We start from the raw sequence: 20,459 nt of genomic DNA on the forward strand, positions 1-20,459 counted from the left end.
ATTACCAGTTCTTTTCCTAAATCTTGGCCCTACCTATATTTTCTCGTAACTTTTTCCAAGTTTGTCCACGAACACTCTTAAGACTGTAGCACAAATTCGTCTTCGAGTTAATTTTTCCAGTGACTCCAGTCAATCGCACATTTAATGCTCTCACGTTGTCCATTATGAGAGCGGCTGCATTTCCAATTGTGCTATTGTGCCCGTATTTCTGCTTGGAGGGTCGTTCGTGCTTGGCCAGTATGTTATCGGCTCTGATTTTATGTTGGTGTTGCAATATTAGTTCTACGTTTTTTAAACCGATATATATGCCTTGTTCGATTCATTTGTGCTTACATAAAAACAAGGATTTCTGGTCAGACGAATATAGAATAATACTAAAATGTGCAGAGTATGCTGTAGCGGGAATAGGATTCGTTATGAATAGGAAGATAGGGCAGTGAGTGAATTCAGTTGTAGGGTTGTTCTCAGCAGAATCGACAGCAAACAAACACCGTCAACGATAATTTTGCTATAAACTCCGACGGCCTAAGCAGAAGATGAAGAGGTAGAGAAAGAATATGAGGATATCGAAAGGAATAATTCAGTACGTAAAGGAAGATGAAAATTGTCATGGATGACTGGAATCGTTTGTAGGGGAAGGAGTAGACGAAATGGTTACGGAAAAATTTGGGATTGGTACTAGGAATGACTTGTGCAATAAATTTCAGCTAGTAATAGCGAATACTCTGTTAAAAAATCACAAGAGGAGGAGGTACACTTGGAAAAGGCCAAGAGATACAAGAAGATTCCAATTAGATTACTTCATGGTCAAGCAGAGAGTCCGAAATCAAGTATTTGTGTGTAAGGCGTGCCCAGGAGCATCACAATTTAGTAATGATGAAGAGCAGGCTGAAGCTTAAGAGAATACTGATTCTGGAGGAATCAGTGTGTAAAGAAGTGAGCCGGCCGAAGTGGCCGTGCGGTTAAAGGCGCTGCAGTCTGGAACCGCAAGACAACTACGGTCGCAGGTTCGAATCCTGCCTCGGGCATGGATGTTTGTGATGTCCTTAGGTTAGTTAGGTTTAACTAGTTCTAAGTTCTAGGGGACTAATGACCTCAGCAGTTGAGTCCCATAGTGCTCAGAGCCATTTTTAAAGAAGTGACGTACGGAAGTACCAAGGAATGAAGAGATACGCAGGAAGTTTTCTGAGGCTATAGATACTGCTAATGAATAGCTCAGTAGGCAGTTCAGTTGCCAAACAATGGTCATTTCTAAAAATGCCAATGAGAGAAACTGGAAGGAAAACATAGGTACAAGGAACGTAACTACGAAGAAACCATGGGTAATAGAAGAAATACTTCAGTTATCGACGAAAGATGAAAGTAAAAAGCAGTTCAGGGAGATTCAGTATTAGATAAACACAAGTCACTTACGTATGAAATAAATAGGAAGTGCAGGTTAGCTAAGGCGAAATAGCTACATGAAAAATGTGAAGAAATCAAAAAAGAAATGATTGTCCGAAGGACTGACTCAGCATATATAAAAAGTAACTTTCGACGAAATTAAAGGCAAGAGTGGGAACATTAAGACTCCAACGGGAATCCCACTGTTAAACGCAGAGGAGAGAGCAAATAGGTCGAGAGAGTGCCTTGAATGCTTCTATGAGGTGGGAGATTTGTCTGATAACGTGATAGAAGGGGAAACAGGAGTCGATTTAGAAGCTAGGGGATCCAATACTAGAATCAGAGTTTAAAAGAGCTTTGAAAGGCTTAAAATCTATTATGCCGGTAGGAGGAGATAACATTCCGTCTGAATTTCTAATATCATTTGGGGAAAATCGCAACAAAGAGATATTTACTTTGGCGTGTAGAGTGTGTGAGACTGACGATATAACATCAGACTTCAGGAAAAATATCATTCACACACTTCCGAGGACAGCAGGCGTCGACAAGTGCGAGAATTATCGCACAATCAACTTAACAGCTCATGAATCCAAGTTGCTGGTAAGAATAAGAAACAGAAGAACGGAAAAAAGTTGAGGATCAGTTAGATCTACATCTACATCTACTTAGTTACTCTGCAAATCACATTTAAGTGCCTGGCACAGGGTTCATCGAACCAACTTCACTATAATTCTCTGTTATTCCAATATCGTACAGCACGCGGAAAAACCTATCTTTTCATGCGAGCTATACCTTTCCTTATTTTATTATGATGATCGTATCTCCCCATATAGGTTCGGCGTCAACAAAATATTTTCGCATTCGGAGGAGAAAGTTGGTGATTGAAATTTCGTGGGAAGATTCCGCCGCAACGAAAAACGCCTTTGTTTTAATTATGCCCACCCAAAATCCTATATCATTTCAGTGACACCTCTCCCCTACTTCTCGATAATGCAAAACGTGCTGCCCTTCTTTGAACTTTCTCGATATACTCCGTCGATCCTATCTGATAAGGACCCCACACCGTGCAGCAGTTATTCTAAAAGATGACGGACAAGCGTAGTATAAGCAGTCTCTTTAGTAGGTCTTTTACATTTTCTAAATGTTCTGCCTATGAAACGCAGTCTTTGGTTGGCCTTCCCCACAACATTTTCTGTGTGTTCCTTCCAATTTAAGTTGTTTCTAATTGTAATTTCTAGGTATTCAGTTAAATTTACAGCCTTTAGATTTGACTGATTTATCGTGTAACCGAAGTGTAACGGATTCCTTTCAGCATTCAAGTGGATGACCTCACACTTTTCGTTATTTAGGGTAAATTGCCAATTTTTGCACCATACAGATATCTTCCCTAAATCATTTTGCAAATTTCTTTGATCTTCTGATGACTTTACTAGTCGATAAACGACAGCATCATCTGCAAACAACCTGACCGCTGCTCAGATTACCTCATAATCGTTTATATAGAAAAGGAACAGCAAAGGGTCTATGACACTACCTTGGGGAACGCCAGAAATCATTTCTGTATTATTCGATGACTTTCCGTCAATTACTACGAACTGTGATCCCCCTGACAGGAAATCACGAATCCCGTAACATACACTTGATGACAGCTTCCACTCTCGGAGGCATACGTTCAATCAGGTGCTGGAAGGTTTCTTGGGGAATGGCAGCCCATTCTTCATGAAGTGCTGCACTGAGGAGAGGTATCGATGTCGGTCGGTGAGGCCTGGCACGAAGACGATTTTCCAAAACATCCCAAAGGTGTTCTGTAGGATTCAGGTCAGGACTGTGCGCAGGCCAGTCCATTACAAGGATGTTATTGTTGTGTAACCACTCCGCCACAGGCCGTTCATTATGAAGAGGTGCTCGATCGTGTTGAAAGAAGCAGTCGACAACCCCGAATTGCTCTTCAACAATGGGAAGCAAGAAGGTGCTTGAAACATCAATGTAGGCCTATGCTGTGATAGTGCCACGCAAAACAACAAGGGGTGTAAGCCCCCTCCATGAAAAACAAGACCACACCATAACACCACCGCCTCCGAATTTTACTGTTGGCACTACACACGCTAGCAGATGACGTTCACCGGGCATTCGCCATACCCACGCCCTGCCATCGGATCGCTACATTGTGTACCGTGATTCGTCACTCCACACAAAGTTTTTCCACTGTTTTCCAATGTTTACGCTCCTTACACCAAGCGAGGTGTCGTTTTGCATTTACCGGCGTGATGTGTGGCTTATGAGCAGCCGCTCGACCTCCCACTTGACTGTCATAGAACTTGCAGTGGATCCTGATGCCGTTTGGAATTCCTGTGCGATGGTCTGGATAGGTGCCTGCCTATTACCCATTACGACCCTCTTCAACTTTCGGCGGTCTGCGTCAGTCAACAGACGTAGTCGGCCTGTACGCTTTTGTGCTGTACGTGTCCCTTCACGTTTCCACTTCACTATCACATCGGAAACAGTGAACCTAGAGATGTTTAGGAGTGTGGAAATCTCGCGTACAGACGTATGACACAAGCGACGCCCAATCACCTGACCACGTTCGAAGCCTGTGAGTTCCACGGAGCACCCCATTCTGCTCTCTCACGATGTCTACCGAGGACGCTGATATGGAGTACCTGGCAGTAGGTGGCTGCACAATGCACTTAATATGAAAAACGTATGTTTTTGGGGGTAACTGGATACTTTTGATCACATAGTGTAACTGAGACGAAATTCCATAAACACACAATTTCTCTACAAGCTGCATATGTGGTACAGGGTCAAAAGCTTTCTTGAAATCTAAAAATACGGAATCAATTTGAAATCCCTTGTCAACAGCACTCAACACTTCGTGTGTGTACAGGGCTAGCTGTGTTTCACAAGAACGATGGTTTCTAAATCCTTGTTGACTGTGTGTCAATAGACCGTTCTCTTCTAGGTAATTCATAATGTTCGAACAAAATATATGTCCCAAAATCCTGCTGCATATCCTCGTTAATTATATGGGCCTGTAATGTAGTGGATTACTCATACTATCGTTCTTGAATATTTTTGTGCCCTTGCAAGTTTCCAGTCTTTGGGTGCGAGCGGTGGTATATGATTGTTAAGCATGGAGCTATGGCATCAGCATACTCCGAAAGAAACCTAATTGGTACAGAGTATGGACCAGAGGACTAGCTTTTAATAAGTGATTGAGTTGCTTCACTAGTCCGAGGGTAACTACTTCTAAGTTACTCATGTTGGCATCTGTTCTTTGTTCGAGTTCTGGAATATTTACTTCGTCTTTTTTGTTGAGGGAATTTCGAAAGGCTGTGTTTAATAACTCTGCTATCGCAGAATTGTCGTCGATAGTATTCACATTGCTATCGCGCAGAGAAGGCATTGATTCTGTCTTGCCGCTAGCATACTTCACATAAGACCAGAATCTCTTTGGATTTTCTGCCAGGTTTCGAGACAATATTCCGTTGTGGAAACTATTATAAGCAACTCGCAATGAAGTCCACGCTAAATTTCGAGCTTCTGTAAAAGATCGCCAATCTTGGGGTTTTTGCGTCCGTTTAAATTTTGCACGTTCTTTCCGTTGTTTCTGCAATAGTTTTCTGACCCTTTTTGTATACCAATGAGGGTCAGTTCCGTCGTTTGTTAACTTACTTGGTATAACTCTCTCAATTGCTGCTGATACTGTTTCTTTGAATTGAAGCACATCTAGTCTGTTAATTTGGAAGGAGTGGAGTTTGTCTCTCAGGAAGGTGTCAAGTGAGTTTCCATCTGCTTTCTCGAATAGGCATGTTTTTCGTTTATTATTGGAGGATCAGTTTGGCTTAGGACTGGTAATGCCAGTAGAGAGATGCCTCTGGCGTTGCGGTTGCTAATAGAAGCAAGATCGAAGAAAAATCAAGACACGTTAATAGGATTTGTCAACCTGGAAAAGCGTTAGAGAATGTAAAATGGTGCAAGATGTTCGAAATTCTGAGAAGAAATAGGGGTAAAATATAGGGAAAGTCCGGTATTATAGTGGATGATTCAAAAAGAAAGAACAGATTTCAGTTGTTTAACACAGACATACTATAAAAGACAGAAACGCTTCGCGCATGTCACCGGAATAGCGGGAGGTTCAAAGTTTTGACGCATCTGCACTGTTGTTTGTTTTTGGCAGCATGGTGATTACACCAAACGAAAAGTCATGTTGTGTTTTGCAATTTGTGGGAAGTTAATCCATTGTTCAAGTGCAACGTACATTCCCCGTCCTTTCAGCAAGAAGTGCCTCTTCACAAGTAGATTTATGACTGACATACAAAATTATTGGAAGTTCGTTGCAAAGGGAAGAGCACTGGTCTGCCACGCACTTCTGATGATACTGACGAGCGTATCGGAGATACGTTCACACATAGCCCTCGCAAGTCCGTAAGACGGGCAGCCCAGGGACTTGAACTCCCTCAAACAACTACGTGGCGTGTTCTGAATCGATGTCAGTGTGTGAAGCGTTCCAAGTTGCAGTTACTGCAGAAAGGCGTCCCAGCGACCATATCAGGGCATGCCGGAAGACACTTTTTCCGAACGACTCATGTTTTCGAACAAATCGACGCTTCATCTATCTGGTCAACTAAACCACCATAATGTATGAATGGAGAGGGGGGGGGGGGGGGCACAAAAGCCAGGCGCCTTCGTCGAATATGAAGGAGATGCACTGAAACTGAATGCGCTTTGCGGCGTTTCTGTTCACAAAATTTATGGATCTTCCTTTTTTTGCGAAGGTAACTGAGAAGAATATCATATCTGGTATTGCTGCAAAACTTGTTCCCTCTATGTCAAGAAAATTCCAAGGATTTCATTCTTATGCATGATAGCGTCCCGTCTCACTTTCAGCTTGAGGTGTTGCGTTATCTTAACAACACCCTCCCACAACGTTGGATTAGAAAAGGTGGTGGTCAACAAGATCTTGCTCATTGGTTTTGGCCTCCGACGTCACCAACCCTGACACATTACAATTTTTTTTTCTGTGGGATTGCAAAAAAGAGTTTTTATCTCACCTATGGCAGCCACTCTTCAAGGGCTGCGAAGTCGAATTATTGAAGATGTTGATTCAATAAACAGGGACCTGATGATTCGTGTGTGGAATGAAATGGACTGTCGTTTCAATGTTTCGCAAGCAAACCATGGTGCTCATGTGAGTATATTGTCTGTGTGTTTACAAAACTTTGAACTTTCATCTATCCAGAGACATGCACAATATCTTTATTTTTCAGTTTGTTTGTAATGAACAACTTAAATTTGTTCTTTCATTTTGAATCACGCTGTACAATGTGTACAAGAATCAAAAGGAAACAATAAGCTGGAAGTCCAAGAACGAAGTGTTTCCATTAAAAAGGATGTAAGACAACGATGTAGTCTTTCACCCCTACCGCTCATTGTATTCATCGAAGAAGCAATGACGGAAATAAAAGAACAGTTCAAGAGCTAGATTAAAATTGAAGGTGAAAGGATATCAATTATAAGATTCACTGATGACATTGTTAATCCTCAGTGAAAGTGAAGAAGAATTACAGGATCTGCTGAATGGAATGAACTCATTAGACTAATGAGTACAGAATGTGGCCTGAGAGTAAATGGAGGAAACAGGACAACAATGAGAAGCAACAGAAATGAGAACAACGAGAAACTTAGGGGATCACGGAGTAGACGAAGTTAAGGAATTCTGCTACGTTGGCAGCAAAGCACCCTGTGATGCAATACGCAAGATGGACGTAAAATGCAGAGTACCACTGCAAAGAGAACATTCCTGGCCCAGAGAAGTCTACTAGTATCAAACACAGGCCTTAATTAGAGAAAGAAATTTTTGAGAACGTTCGTTTGGAGCACACCGATGTATGGTAGTAAAACATGAGTGTAGGAAAACCGGAACAGAAAAGACTCTAAGCATTTGAGATGTGGTGCTACAGATGAATTTCCAAAAAATGTTCAAATGCGTGTGAATTCCTAAGGGACCAAACCGTTGAGGCCTTCGGTACCTAGACTTACACACTACTTAAACTAACTTCTGCTAAGAACAACACACACACGCACACATGCCCAAGGGAAGACTCGAACCTCCAGCGGTAGGGGCCGCGCAATCCGTGACATGGCTCCTCAAACCGCGAGGCCACTCCGCGTGGCGAATTTTCAAAATTAAACTGACTGATAAAGTAAGAAATGAGGAGATTCTGCGCAGAATCGACGAGGAAAGGAATATATGAAAAACACTGACAAGAACAAGGGACAACATGTTAGGACATCTGTTAAGACATCAGAGAAATAACCACTACGATACTAGAGAGAGCTGTAGAGGATGAAAACTGTAGAGGAAAGCAGAAGTTGGAATACATCCAACTCATAATTGAGGACTCGGGTGCAAATGCTACTCTGAGATGAAAAGGCGGCACAGAAGAGTAATTCCCAGCGGGCAGCATCAATCGAATCAGAAGACTGGTGACTCAAAAAAAGTTATATTCGTTATATCCGACGATCAAATGTTGAAGGTAAAAAACAAAATATAAATAAATCGACAAACCTGGATTTAAGGAACTACATCTAACGGCTGACAGAATACATTATAGGGAGCACGTGGTGTGTGCGCAGTAGCAAGCTATGCCGCTGTTATCACAGCTGACCTTCGACTGCTCATTAGGCAGCCACTGCAATTACCTACTGTGTTGTAATTGCGTACTGGAGTGAATATAGCGTTGTTTACTTGAATATGAGTTCTTGTCAGTGATTTAAGATTAAGTGCCGATTTAGGCTACAGACATAAGGGATTCTGAGAGTAAGTTTGGACTGGGTGGTGGTAAGTTCCTATGGGACCAAACTGCTGAGGTCATCGGTCCCTAGGCTTACTCACTACTTAATGTAACTTAAAATAAGGACAACACACACCCCTATGCCCGAGGGAGGACTCGAACATCCGACGGGAGGGGGGGGGGGGAGGGGGGAACCGCGAGAATCGTGGCAAGGCGACTCAAATCGCACGGCTACCCCGCGCGGCGTATGTTTGGAATTGTTTTCACTAAAAAATAATAGTTTACTTCGCGATCGCGAGTTGTCCTAGCCATGGCAGACAACAGAAGAAGGAACTAAGTTCCTAATAACAATGAAACTATAAACAAAAATGGATAAATTGTACGACTGTACTGGGTACTACATATTGAAGTTTGAATAGTTTGGCTCGAGCCCCCACGTGCTAAGGCACGAAAATATATATATTTGTTACACTCAGCTTAATTGAGCGGCCCAGAGATGTCACTGGTCTGTTTGGCTACGTTTTTCGTCACAGGGTGCCAGCTCACACCTGTCGTGAACTCAATTTTTAAGCTGAAATTAAATATGACAGAACAATGCAGGCAAGTATTGGGGTGTAATTTACAATATTGAGTCACTCACATTGATTTTTAATTCGAACAAGTAGTTTGTTATTCTTCAATATTTTCACTAAACACTTAAAATGCAGTGTGAGGGGATCTTGCGTAAGGGCAACCGTTAGTAACTGATGCAACAACACTTCACTATAAAATTCATATGTCGCGATCACGGCACTCAACAATCTGTTCACAATTCACAAAATACACTTGTCTGCTGTCCTAAACCGCTATATTGCACTCAGCTTGATCGTTTTCGAACGTCGCTACATACATAATTGTCCCCGAACGTGGCTACCAACCACTACCACCGCCAGATGCGCGGCACGCCCGGCTCTTAGCGTAGCTCAAAACCAACTGTCCTCAAATATGGTCGCCCTATGCACCCTCGAAACGACTGCCTAGCTCAAAACAATGTTTGACAAAAAAAATTACGAATATTCTAGAACTAAACACAAAAACACGTATGATACATTGAAAAATATGGAAATTTTCCGGGAAATAACAATCTAAAGTTCAATTTTTTGTATCTGCCACCGTTTTTTCACAAATAATGTTACTGTGGCGTGATTTTGCTTTTCCCGGATTTTTGATACTAAAAATAAATAAACAAATAACATACATACTTAATTACTCATCTACCTCTTTAAACTTTAGAATACTGCCGATAGTTTCGTCTCTTCAAATTTATTTATTACCAAAACCACAGTTTCTCTCAGTCGGATGCCATATTCCGACCTCTCATTGAGAAATGGTACACACTATGCTAAATCGGCTGTGATTGCTCGATGCAGCTCTACTAGCCACATCCATAAACACTTCGTTCATATTAATCGGCGAAAGCATTGCCGAGATATTACCTTTTGAACTTGCATAAATTTACAATTTGTAAGACGACAATAATTTTTAAACTATTATATATTTTTATGGTGCGTCTAGATAATTTAGCTTTACATATTTTTCTGTCCATGAGTGCCAACTCGCACCTCTGTGTCACTCTTAGTTTTCATCAATTTTTCTCCAAGCGCAAAAACACGGCCGTACGCGCCCCTGCCAAGCGCTCGGGTTTTTCCCAGGCCGAGTGTACAACACCACAAGAAGACCGATATCTCACCATCAGTGCCCGCAGACGGCCACGGAGTACTGCAGGTAGCCTTGCTCGGGACCTTACCGCAGCCACTGGAACAGTTGTCTCCAGACACATAGTCTACAGACGACTGAACAGACATGGTTTATTCGCCCGGAGACCTGCAAAGTGCATTCCACTGACCCTGGTCACAGGAGAGCCCGTGAAGCCTGGTGTCAAGAACACAGTACATGGTCATTGGAACAGTGGTTCCAGGTTACGTTCACGGACGAGTCCAAGTCTGGGATGCTCTCGGGCGGCGTATCGCTGGCATGTCTGCAAACCCCTATGACACTTCAGGAGCACTGACGGGAACTGGTGCAAGAATGGGAGGCTATACCCCAGCAGCTGCTCGACCACCTGATCCAGAGTATGCCAACCAGTTGTGCGGTCTGTGTACGAGTGCATGGTGATCATATCCCATTTGATGTCGGGGTACAAGTGCAGGAAACAGTTGCATTTTGTAGCACGTGTGTTTCGGGACGGTTTTCTCAACTTATCACCAATACCGTGGACTTACAGATCTGTGTCGTGTTTGTTCCCTATTTGCCTATGCTATTAGCGCTAGTTTTGTGTACTGCCACGTTGTGTGGCACCACATTCTGCAGTTATCCTTAATTTATGAGCATGAGTGTAGATACTTAATATAGTTGCCTGGTGAAAATGCGTCAGTGCTTTAAAATTACTGCCACTTACCCCCTTCATATACAAAGTGGTGTGCGTTGGATCCGTTATTTTTCTGTAAGCTCATTGGTCGGGTGTACAAGCCAAAGCCCGTCAGACACAAAAACATGGTTCAATTGTCTCTGAGCACTATGGGACTTAACATCGGAGGTCATCAATACCCTAGAACTTAGAACTACTTAAACCTAACTAACCTAAGGACATCACATACGTCCATGCCCGAGGCAGGATTCGAAACTGCGACCGTAGCGGTCACGCGGTTCCAGACTGAAGCGCCGAGAACCGCTCGGCCACACCGGCCGGCCCGTCAGACACAGCGTCGCCAAACTTGTACTTCGTTTGGTTTCCACAAACCGAACAAACGTAGCTTTCGCTCACGTAGTTTAAATTTATCAATTACGAAAGAGGCACATTTTAACTGGTAAAGACCATTTGAACAAATGGTAACTCACGGACCCACAGATGTCTGTACAGTACCGCACCGTAGTGCATGCAAGTGCTTGAATTTGAGTGTGCAACGACGTGTTTGGCTAACTTCAGTGCTAAATACGGCGGAAGTAGCGCTACGTATCGAATTTTTTTCTTAACAGTTATTTCTCGTCTCGTTGAAATAGTGCTTTCTCGATTTTTTGCATTTACGTCTCACTATATTTATCCGCGGGTAAATTCTCTCTGTTCCAAAGCGCGTCCATGAAAATTATTAGTCCGAAATGTGACTCTGATCTACCGCCTAACATTATGCTATTCGGTCACTTACGGGACGTTTATACATAAGCGCAACGTAAAGTTTGTTTCGCCTCGCCTTCTTGTCTGTTTTATTCATTTAACGTTACGTTATAATTTTGGTATATCGCGCGCCTGATAACCGTTTCTTAACACTATCTCTTTAATAGTTGTTGCCAAAATCATAAACATTCAGAGATCTGATGATACTGGCACGTAATAATCGAAACCGGTTATGGTAAATCAAACTGTCGCCACCTGTGGCTGTTTTAACGTAATTTTAATTATAACGGTCGCTGTGTCGTCGGCTGGCTGTGTCTGCGTTTGTTAAGAACGTATTAACGATTAAGTATCATTAACTTGGACGATTTCTATTTACCATTTAATAAAAAATTAACTTAATGAAAATATCAAAAACTCATAACCTTCAAAAGAAATTGTTAGTTTCCATGTTGTCTGTTCTATCCCTATTCCAGGGTGCATAATAGTAACATGACGGGTATACAGTTAAATCTGTCAAGTTTATCTGTTGGAATGAAACCTTGTGTCAGACGAATACCGTTACGTACTGCAGCTCTAATAGATATTTTCAACCACTGGATCTGTACCGGGTGTTTTAAAAAAAATGTCGCAATTACTTACAGTACTAGTCAAAACTAAAAACTAGAACATTCGTTATAAATATTTGCTGAGATATTCTGAACCATGATGTCCATTGACACTACAAGATGTACTCATTGTGTTTACCACTTATTGTTACACATCTGTTAGAAGGAATAATGAAATCGTATGAACTCACCGGCCTGCCGTGGGACACGCACTCTTGTAACATATACACGTTGTCGATGGGTGTGTAATACAGAAATGCTTTTAAATGTCCCCGTATCCAGAAATTTAAGGGATTTGAATGAAGGAGGCTGGAGCTCCTCAATCATCCCATCACTCATTAAACATTCGTGTTCCATAGAACCGTACGAAGTGTTGAAAATGGTGTGGCATCACATTGTGCCTGAACGCATTACAAGACTGGTGTTTCTTTTCTCTTTATTCGATCACAAACATTGGTTAGAAAGTCTGTACAGGTTAAAAGTCTGGCACACAACACAAACTTCTGCCTGGCTGTGGTTATGCAAATAAGAAAATTGTAAAATAACTGCAAGTCCTTGACCAAAATCCACATTCATTGTACTGCTACGTGGAATCTAGAAAGAGTTAAACACCAATCACAGTCCAGGTCGTCAAGGAGATGGCAGCTCTTGTATTTTGTAAGCAGATGGATTGAATATGCTACCGGCTATTGGTCACTGTGCGGGCAGCTTCATTCCACTCCACAGACCATGGGATCGCGCCACGATGTGACGTGGCCCAAACAGAGGCATGTCTCAGGTAAATTGCTGTCTTTTTGCAAGGGTAACATTCTTCAGTATGCCGGTATTTATTGTCCTGTAACTGATGATAAAGAGCGCCTGTCAATTTGTCCAATGTGCATGGCCTCAAATAATCAGTTATCCAAAATTCCTGCTCACTCATTGATGCTAATGTGAACCAAATGCCTTGCTCTATGGTTGCTCGAGAATTTTCTTCTGGCCAGACAAGGTTATTGCGATAATTTATTATTATAGAGTTGCTGTGATCACCATCACACATGGTACACAGCAAATCTACAGAGGGCGCCACCAGCCAGGAAGTTTCAAGTGTAACACCACATAGTTATGGCCAGTCGCTACATAGGTGAGACACATAGGAAGTGACATGTTCATGTACACTGTTTTTTCTTCTAGACACATTTGAAAAAAAAAATGTATCAACGATTAATCATTAACATGGCGGCACTGTTGAGAAAGTCAAGTTTACCAGCACTGATGTTCAAAAATCTTGATGGCAGATATATTTTACAGTCTTTATGATGAACAAGCACTACTGCTCCAAACTTTGGTGATGTCGCGTCTCGCAGTCTCTGTTATATCGCGCTGCCTCTTCTCCAACACCAACAGCCTTTCAGTGGATGTTCTGCCCAGATGCTTTATGTTCTACAAAAAATAAGCAGGGGAATCCCTGCATCCTGTATTACAAGAAGTAATCGATAATCAAAATATATATATATTCTGTCAGTAGCAGCTGGCCCTAGTGGCCGAGCCGTTCTAGGCGCTTCAGTCTGGAACTGCGCGACCGGGACGGTCGCAGGTTCTAATCCTGCCTCGGGCATGGATGTGTGTGATGTCCTTGGGTTAGTTAGGTGTAAGTAGTTCTAAGTTCAAGGGGATTGATGACCTCCGATGTTAAGTCCCATAGTGCTCAGAGCCATTTGAACCATTTTTCAGTAGCAGCAGCAATTTGTAATTACATTTTGCGAGGAAATCAATGAATGATTCTGGCAACTTTGAGGATCATGGTGTCTGTGATAGCGCAGTAACAACGACAGATCTCATGCAGTGAGTCTTTCATAGGAAAAATGTGATTGGTAAACATTAGTCTGCAAGACGAATTTGAAATTCCGAACTTAGTATCAATAGAACAGTGAAATAAATTCAATGGTGACAAGTGAAAATTTTTGCCAGGCTGGCACCTGTGCCCACATTTCCCACGTTACGCGAGCAGTTGCTTCAGGTTCACTCTCTTCACGTCCCGCTCAAATTCCCAACTTGTCGTAGACTACTGATGTAGCGTCCCCTGTCCATTATCCTCATTGGTTGCAACCTCACGCTGATTGCCGCAAGAGGCCGGACGAAGAGTGCATCAGCGCTGAATGATCATTCATTCAACGTCAAGGTGCATATATTTACATGTGTGATGTCCGTTCTTTTAGACATGTCTGGGTTGTCGGTGAAATATCCTCAGATAGCTGAAGTGGTTAAGATGGCCCAGTGAAAAGCCTCAACAAAGATCCGTGTCTCCACCTGCGTACGCTCCATGAGTCACGAAGGCCTCACAAGAATGTGCCGTAGTTCGTTCCTCCGTAATTTTTAGTGCATCCATCCCGCTATTGTGCCACGAAAGTTAGCTAACGCTCCCTGTCCTCCGTCACAGCAGAGCAAAAATTCGTCCCAACACTCAACTAAACTTATGTTTTCACGCAGTACAGTGGATAGACACATAGTAGAAACTGTTGATCAGGATTCCAGAATCAGTCAAAGAGATACACATACAATACACAACTTTCAAGAGTTAAGTATGTCAATAAAAGAGCAAGATGAAAGTCTTGTGGCTTTTGACGGTGCAGAAATAATTGTTCGATTACACCAACGAAACGTAATGGGCATCGTATTCAGGCAGAACGTTGAGTCTGAAGAGAAGAAGAAGAAGAATAAAGTCATGAGTTACATACTGAATGTGAGAAAACGAATTCTTGTTGACGACAAGGCTAATAATTTGGAATATCGTAAGTGTAAACAATTTGGTCCACCATTTTTCACTCAGCGATTCCACATCGGTTGTGATACAAAATGAAAACACTTACCTACTGTCATGGGGAGTTACCCTCAAATTGAAGGAAGACTTCTTGCTGGTAGAGGAGTGGTAAAAGTTTCTGACATTGATTTAAATAACAACCGCGCACTTCACTTGTTATCGAAAATTCACTTTCGTTTGAATAAGCAAATTATTGATCACGTATACAATCCGGGAATTGTAACATTAATGAATGGATATGGACTTTTTACGCTAAATGACGCAATTGCGTCTCAGAATGTTCGTTGGAGAACGAAAAATAAACTTAATGAATTCGTTGCTGGTGATGGATGTTCCGGTAACTGTATCCCACTTAGTATGACACTTGTGTTCACGAAGGACTACAGAAAGTTTATTTCAAATGCTCGCCATGACCCTGTACTGATCTGTAGCAGAGAATACACTAAATGTATTGGCTCAGATAATGGAGACACAAACTCGTAAACTACGATTAAAAAAAATTTACTGGGAAATGTCAGAAACACGAGTGTCCGTGAAAGAGCAATTAACTATTGTTGTGAAACATCTTAAGAAATGATCTAAGTTTAACTCTAGCCGTACTCTAGCATTAATTTGAATTTAATTGAATGCGCTGAACCAGAAATGAGTTAACTTAAATTCAACAAAGCACTCGAAACAGCAATATATTCATGGATTTGAATAAAGTAATGAGATACGATATACACATATACAAATGGCAGTAGTTCGCGTACGCAAAGAATAAAAGGGCACTGCACTGGCGCAGCTTTCACTCTCAGGTGATTCGTGTGAAAAGGATTCCGACGTGATTACGATCGCACGACGGGAATTAACAGACTCTGAACGGGGAATGGTAGATGGAGTTAGACGCATGGGACATTCTGTTTCCTAAATCGTTAGGGAATTCAGTATTCCGAGATCTACAGTGTCGAAAGTGTGTCGAGAATAGCAAGTTTCACTGGGTGTTGCAGGCACCAGAACAACACGCTGCGCCACAGCCGGGTGAACCATGTGCGCGGCTGGAGCCTGGACGAGGGCTACACCGGCCGCGCCTCGGAGGCGGTCTACCCCCGGCGCACCCTGTCCGCAGGCGCCGCCGCGGGGCTCACCATCGTCACGTCCACCGACGACCAGAACATCGACGCCAACTGCCGCTGGCCCGTCCAAGGTTTCAAAGTGAGAGCCACAAGTACCGTGACGTCAACAGTCAATACATCACATTAACTGCACTATTACCAGCACTCCTCTTCAGTGGAGCTAAAGTACGAATCACGCTTGACGAAACGGAGCGTCAAAATATTCTACGATGTATTTCAAATTGCAGGATTTCCACAGGCTATCAGCAGAACGGAACAGGCCGTCATTGTCAAGGTTTCTTGGGAAGGTGGTTTAGACGATATTATAACAAGGACAGTGGTGTTGGCTGTTAACATCATTAGCTAACCCTCTCTCGCTGCTATCACTCATTTTATGATAGCGTATTTCGTGCATTTCTGTTACCTGGTCTTTACGTTAGTGCTTGATTTGATTTCGTGGCACTCTAGAAAGATTACACGAAGACTTGAATATTTGTACTGTAAACGTAAGAGATTCCAGGTATCTGAGAGCGAAAAATTATTTGGGTTTTACAATACACGGACAAAGAAAACACCTACAGGGCGTTTCACTAAATGTGTTTTAAAAAATGGTTCAAATGGCTCTGACCACTATGGGACTTAAACTTCTGAGGTCATAAGTCCCCTAGAACTTAGAACTACTTAAACCTAACTAACCTAAAGGCATCACACACATCCAAGCCGAGGCAGGATTCGAACCTGGGACCGTAGCAGTCACGCGCTTCCAGACTGTAGCGCCTAGCACCGCTCGGCCACCCCGGCCGGCAAATGTGTTTACCTCTGTAAGTTACGAAGTAATAGGCGACGGAAATATTTATTGCGGTAGGTCACCATAAGAAACGTTACACTGTCCGCGGAGCTATGAACATAGTTTTTTGTGTCATTATCCAAAGAGTTACAGCAAAAAGATACAATTTTTTAAATGGAACAATAGTTGTTTCTATCATGCACTGGAATCAGTAACACCAGCTGTGTACACATCAATTTAAATTACATTCCTATCACTTTTAGTTTGCGAGCTACAACCCTCGAAAGTTTCAGAGGTAGATACTACACACGCTGTGCATAACGCAATGCGCCTTCTAAATGTGGTGCGGCCGAGTTGTAACGTCGCCGTTGTCACGGAGCGAGAAGCTTCCTCGATGCGCTGTTAAAGACTGCCGACTGTCGCCGCACATGGCAGTACACCCGACAGTTGGAGCCACACAAACAAACGGGGCTCAATATACAACAGTTACTGACGTCGGATGGATAAGGCATACACGAACAACTAGTACGTTGACATGTTGCTGATGCTCGGCGAGTGCCGAAACGATGCCACTGAAGCAGCCGTGGAGTACGCCGTAAGATATCCTAGGCGAAGAGCTCCGGCAGTCATTACGTTCTTACGTAACGAACAACGACTTCAGGAAACAGACAGCTTGGTAATGCTCCGCAGTAACAGACGAAGAACTGCAAGAAGTGAGGAGACGGATATGTTTGTTTTAGCTGTAGTACACGACGATCCTCATGTCAACTTACGAGCCTTTGCTGCAGTCGCTGGTGTCAGTCTCACATCTGTGTAGCGTATGGTACACGGCCACAGGTTTCACCCGTACCGCCTGTCACTGACCCAGGAGCTGCATGGGAACGATTTCTGTGCGAGAGCTACATTCTGTGAATGGGCCATGCGTAATTTCACGCTGTAGTCTTTATAAGGTGTTATGTTCTCTGATGAGTCCACGTTAACAAATTAAGGTGCAGTGAATCGCCATAATGTGCACTACTGGGCCGCAGACAATCCTCGGTGGGTACGACCTGCCGACCGTCAACGTAGGTGGTCTATTAACGTATGATGTGCAATCCTTGGGGATGAAATCATCGGTCCACACTACTTCCCATGTACACTGACAGGTGTGTTATATCGCGCGTTTATAGTCGACTGTTTAGGTGGTCTCCTTGAACGTGTGTGTCTACACACGAGAGGTTTGCAGGAAGTTGGTTAGGGCGCCATGGTCCTGATTCATGGTCCGCAAGGTCGCCCGATTTAACACCATTAGCTTTCTTTTTGTGGGGATATCTAAAGGATAGTGCTTATGTCACTAACCCCATATCCCCAGATGATCCAAAACGGCGCATCGAAGACGCATGTTGCTCCTTAACACCGGCGATGTTATATCACGTCCGCAGATCCTTTAGAACGCGCATTGCATTGTGCATTCAGGAGCATGGACACACATTTGAACATCTCATTTAAATCAGCTTCCCACCGCCAGAACATGCATCACCCACCACACAGCCATGTATTATGTACAGCGTGTGGTATCTGCCCATGATACTTTGAAGGGTTGTAGCTCCCAGACTATAAGTGATAGGAATGTAATTTAAATTGATGTATACGCAGCTGGTATTACCGATTCCAGTGCATGATAGAAAAAACTATTTTTCCATTTAAAAAATTTATTTTTTGCTGTAACTCTTTGGACAATAACACAATGAACAATGTTCATAGCTCCGCAGACAGTGTAACGTTTGTTGTGGTGACCTACCGCTATAAATATTTCCGTCATCTATTACTTCGTAACTTACAGAGGCAAGCACATTTAGTGAAACACCCTGTATATTGTGGATAAATAACAACTAAACCTCAAGAAAACGTTTTTAATAAATAACCTTTTGTTGAGAGTTAAGACGTCATCTGTATTGAAGGAGAAAGTGCAGGTATTTTTGACTCAGGAAAAATAAAACAAGCAGTGGACAAGGAAAAAAGGATCTCTATATTGCCATCCCAACCTTGTCTGGTACGTTTTTATGTGTTGTTTTCCTTAGCGAATAAATATCAATGTTTTGAGATGTCTGGACGTAGCTTTTCTTATTGTTTCACTTCTCACAAGAGGAGGTCACGACGTTCGGATCAGGGATTTACTTAAAACTTTATACACTATTAATAGTACATTAGGACGACCTAATTTTCAAGTACTAAAGCGTATTACTTAGGTGATTTCCAGGAAATCGCAAGAGAAGTTTTACGCGTCACTGCTGTACCAGTGCGTTGCGACTGAGCGCGAGGTGACGGCGGTCATGCGGTTAGCGTTCAAGCTCTGTCATCGGTAGATCGCTGGATAGTGTCCTGCTCATGCCTTTTTTCCAACACTAGTCATATTATTTCGTATGTATTACATTCGAAAAGTAATGTGATGAAAAGACACGCGTATTTGCATGAACTTTTATTGGTTTTACAATGTTATTTGTCTGTTTACTAATTTTTATTATTACAATTAATATTATGTGTTTTTATTTCTACAGGAAAGTTAAAACTTTATCAAGTGCTTTCAAACTTGTTCATATTTGATTGATGACGAACGAGAAATTGCTTCTCATGAAGAAGCTGTTTAAATACATTCAATCATACATTCAAGAAAACGTTGCGTTGCGCATGGAATGCATCCAGATTGTCGGAAGAAAGAGAAATGTTCCAAAATGTCAACTAGCTTTGTTTTTCCTGAGGAACTCTGATGATTCTTTGTGCATGCAGGAAAACTATATTCACTCGATGTAATAGATGTCGTTTTAACTTATGATTTCCGTGTGTTTGAAAAATATCATCCTGCAACTTGTAATGTCGAATGCACATTCGACGATTAATCGTACATTACCCTCTTATTCTGGCACATTTTAAGTCATTCTGTTATTGAAGTAAATTATTTACACTTTCATTTATTGATGTTTGACTCGGGCTTTCCAAGCCTGTCCCTCGTCCTTGAAACCTACGTCTGCGGGTCGAAGGGTCCAGGTGCAAAGCAGCTCTCGGTACCTTAACCGATTGCAGGTATAAGGGATTTCGGAAATCACGACAGCCATACATTTTCAGAAAAATTTTATGCGTTTGTTCGTTTACGTGTCGATAGTTATAAATATAATGTTTGTTGTGATAATAAAAATTAGCAAGCAACCAAATATGGAAATTCAATAAAGTTCATGCAAATACAAGTGTCTTTTCCGCCTGTTACCTTTCAGATGCTTTATGTATGATATGATTAGTGTTGGAAAAAATACAAATGAAAAAAGACATGAGCAGTACTGACCTCTAGCCATATGACCACCGCCAGCTCGCGCTAAGGACCGCAACACACCGGTACGTCACTGACGCCTAAAACTTCTCTTGCGATTTTCTCGAAATCACCTGAGTAGTACGCCATACTACTTGCACATTTGTTGCCCTAATGGATTATTAAAATATACAAAGTTTGAAGCAAGTCAGTGATGAGAACATTGTGGCCTTCCCCTGTCAATGGTTTGTCATACATACTTTGCCCGTTTGGCCGTTAATGAACTTTGTCACTGATATTTTCTTAATTCCGATACCATATTATGATTTCTTGTGTCGTAGATGGTATTTCAGAACCACACTTTCACCGTTCACATTTATTCTGTAGGTTTCCAACAGGAGGTTTCTTGTACCTAATTACATAAACGTTAGAGTAACATCACATTTATGGGGAAAAACATTTACCATGGAGGTAAGAAGAACCTCACCATATGACAAGGCACAAGTGATATATAAAAGTAGATTCAGATTTTTGCATTACAATGTCTAGTTCATAATTAAAT

The 20,459-nt window shown here is 42.2% G+C and overlaps 1 protein-coding gene across 3 annotated transcripts in view; it reads left to right on the top strand.

The window, feature by feature from the left end:
• The window catches only part of LOC126263119 (pickpocket protein 28-like), a 331,006-nt gene that overhangs the window by 97,701 nt on the left and 212,846 nt on the right, over positions 1 to 20,459 (top strand). For all 3 annotated transcript variants that reach the window (XM_049960131.1, XM_049960132.1, XM_049960133.1), the window contains one exon: positions 15,726 to 15,930. In XM_049960131.1, coding sequence (XP_049816088.1) covers positions 15,726 to 15,930 — 205 coding nt within the window. The remainder of the gene's footprint in view (positions 1 to 15,725; positions 15,931 to 20,459) is intronic.

Source organism: Schistocerca nitens, chromosome 6 (genome assembly GCF_023898315.1).
Source record: "Schistocerca nitens isolate TAMUIC-IGC-003100 chromosome 6, iqSchNite1.1, whole genome shotgun sequence".
NCBI lineage: Eukaryota > Metazoa > Arthropoda > Insecta > Orthoptera > Acrididae > Schistocerca > Schistocerca nitens.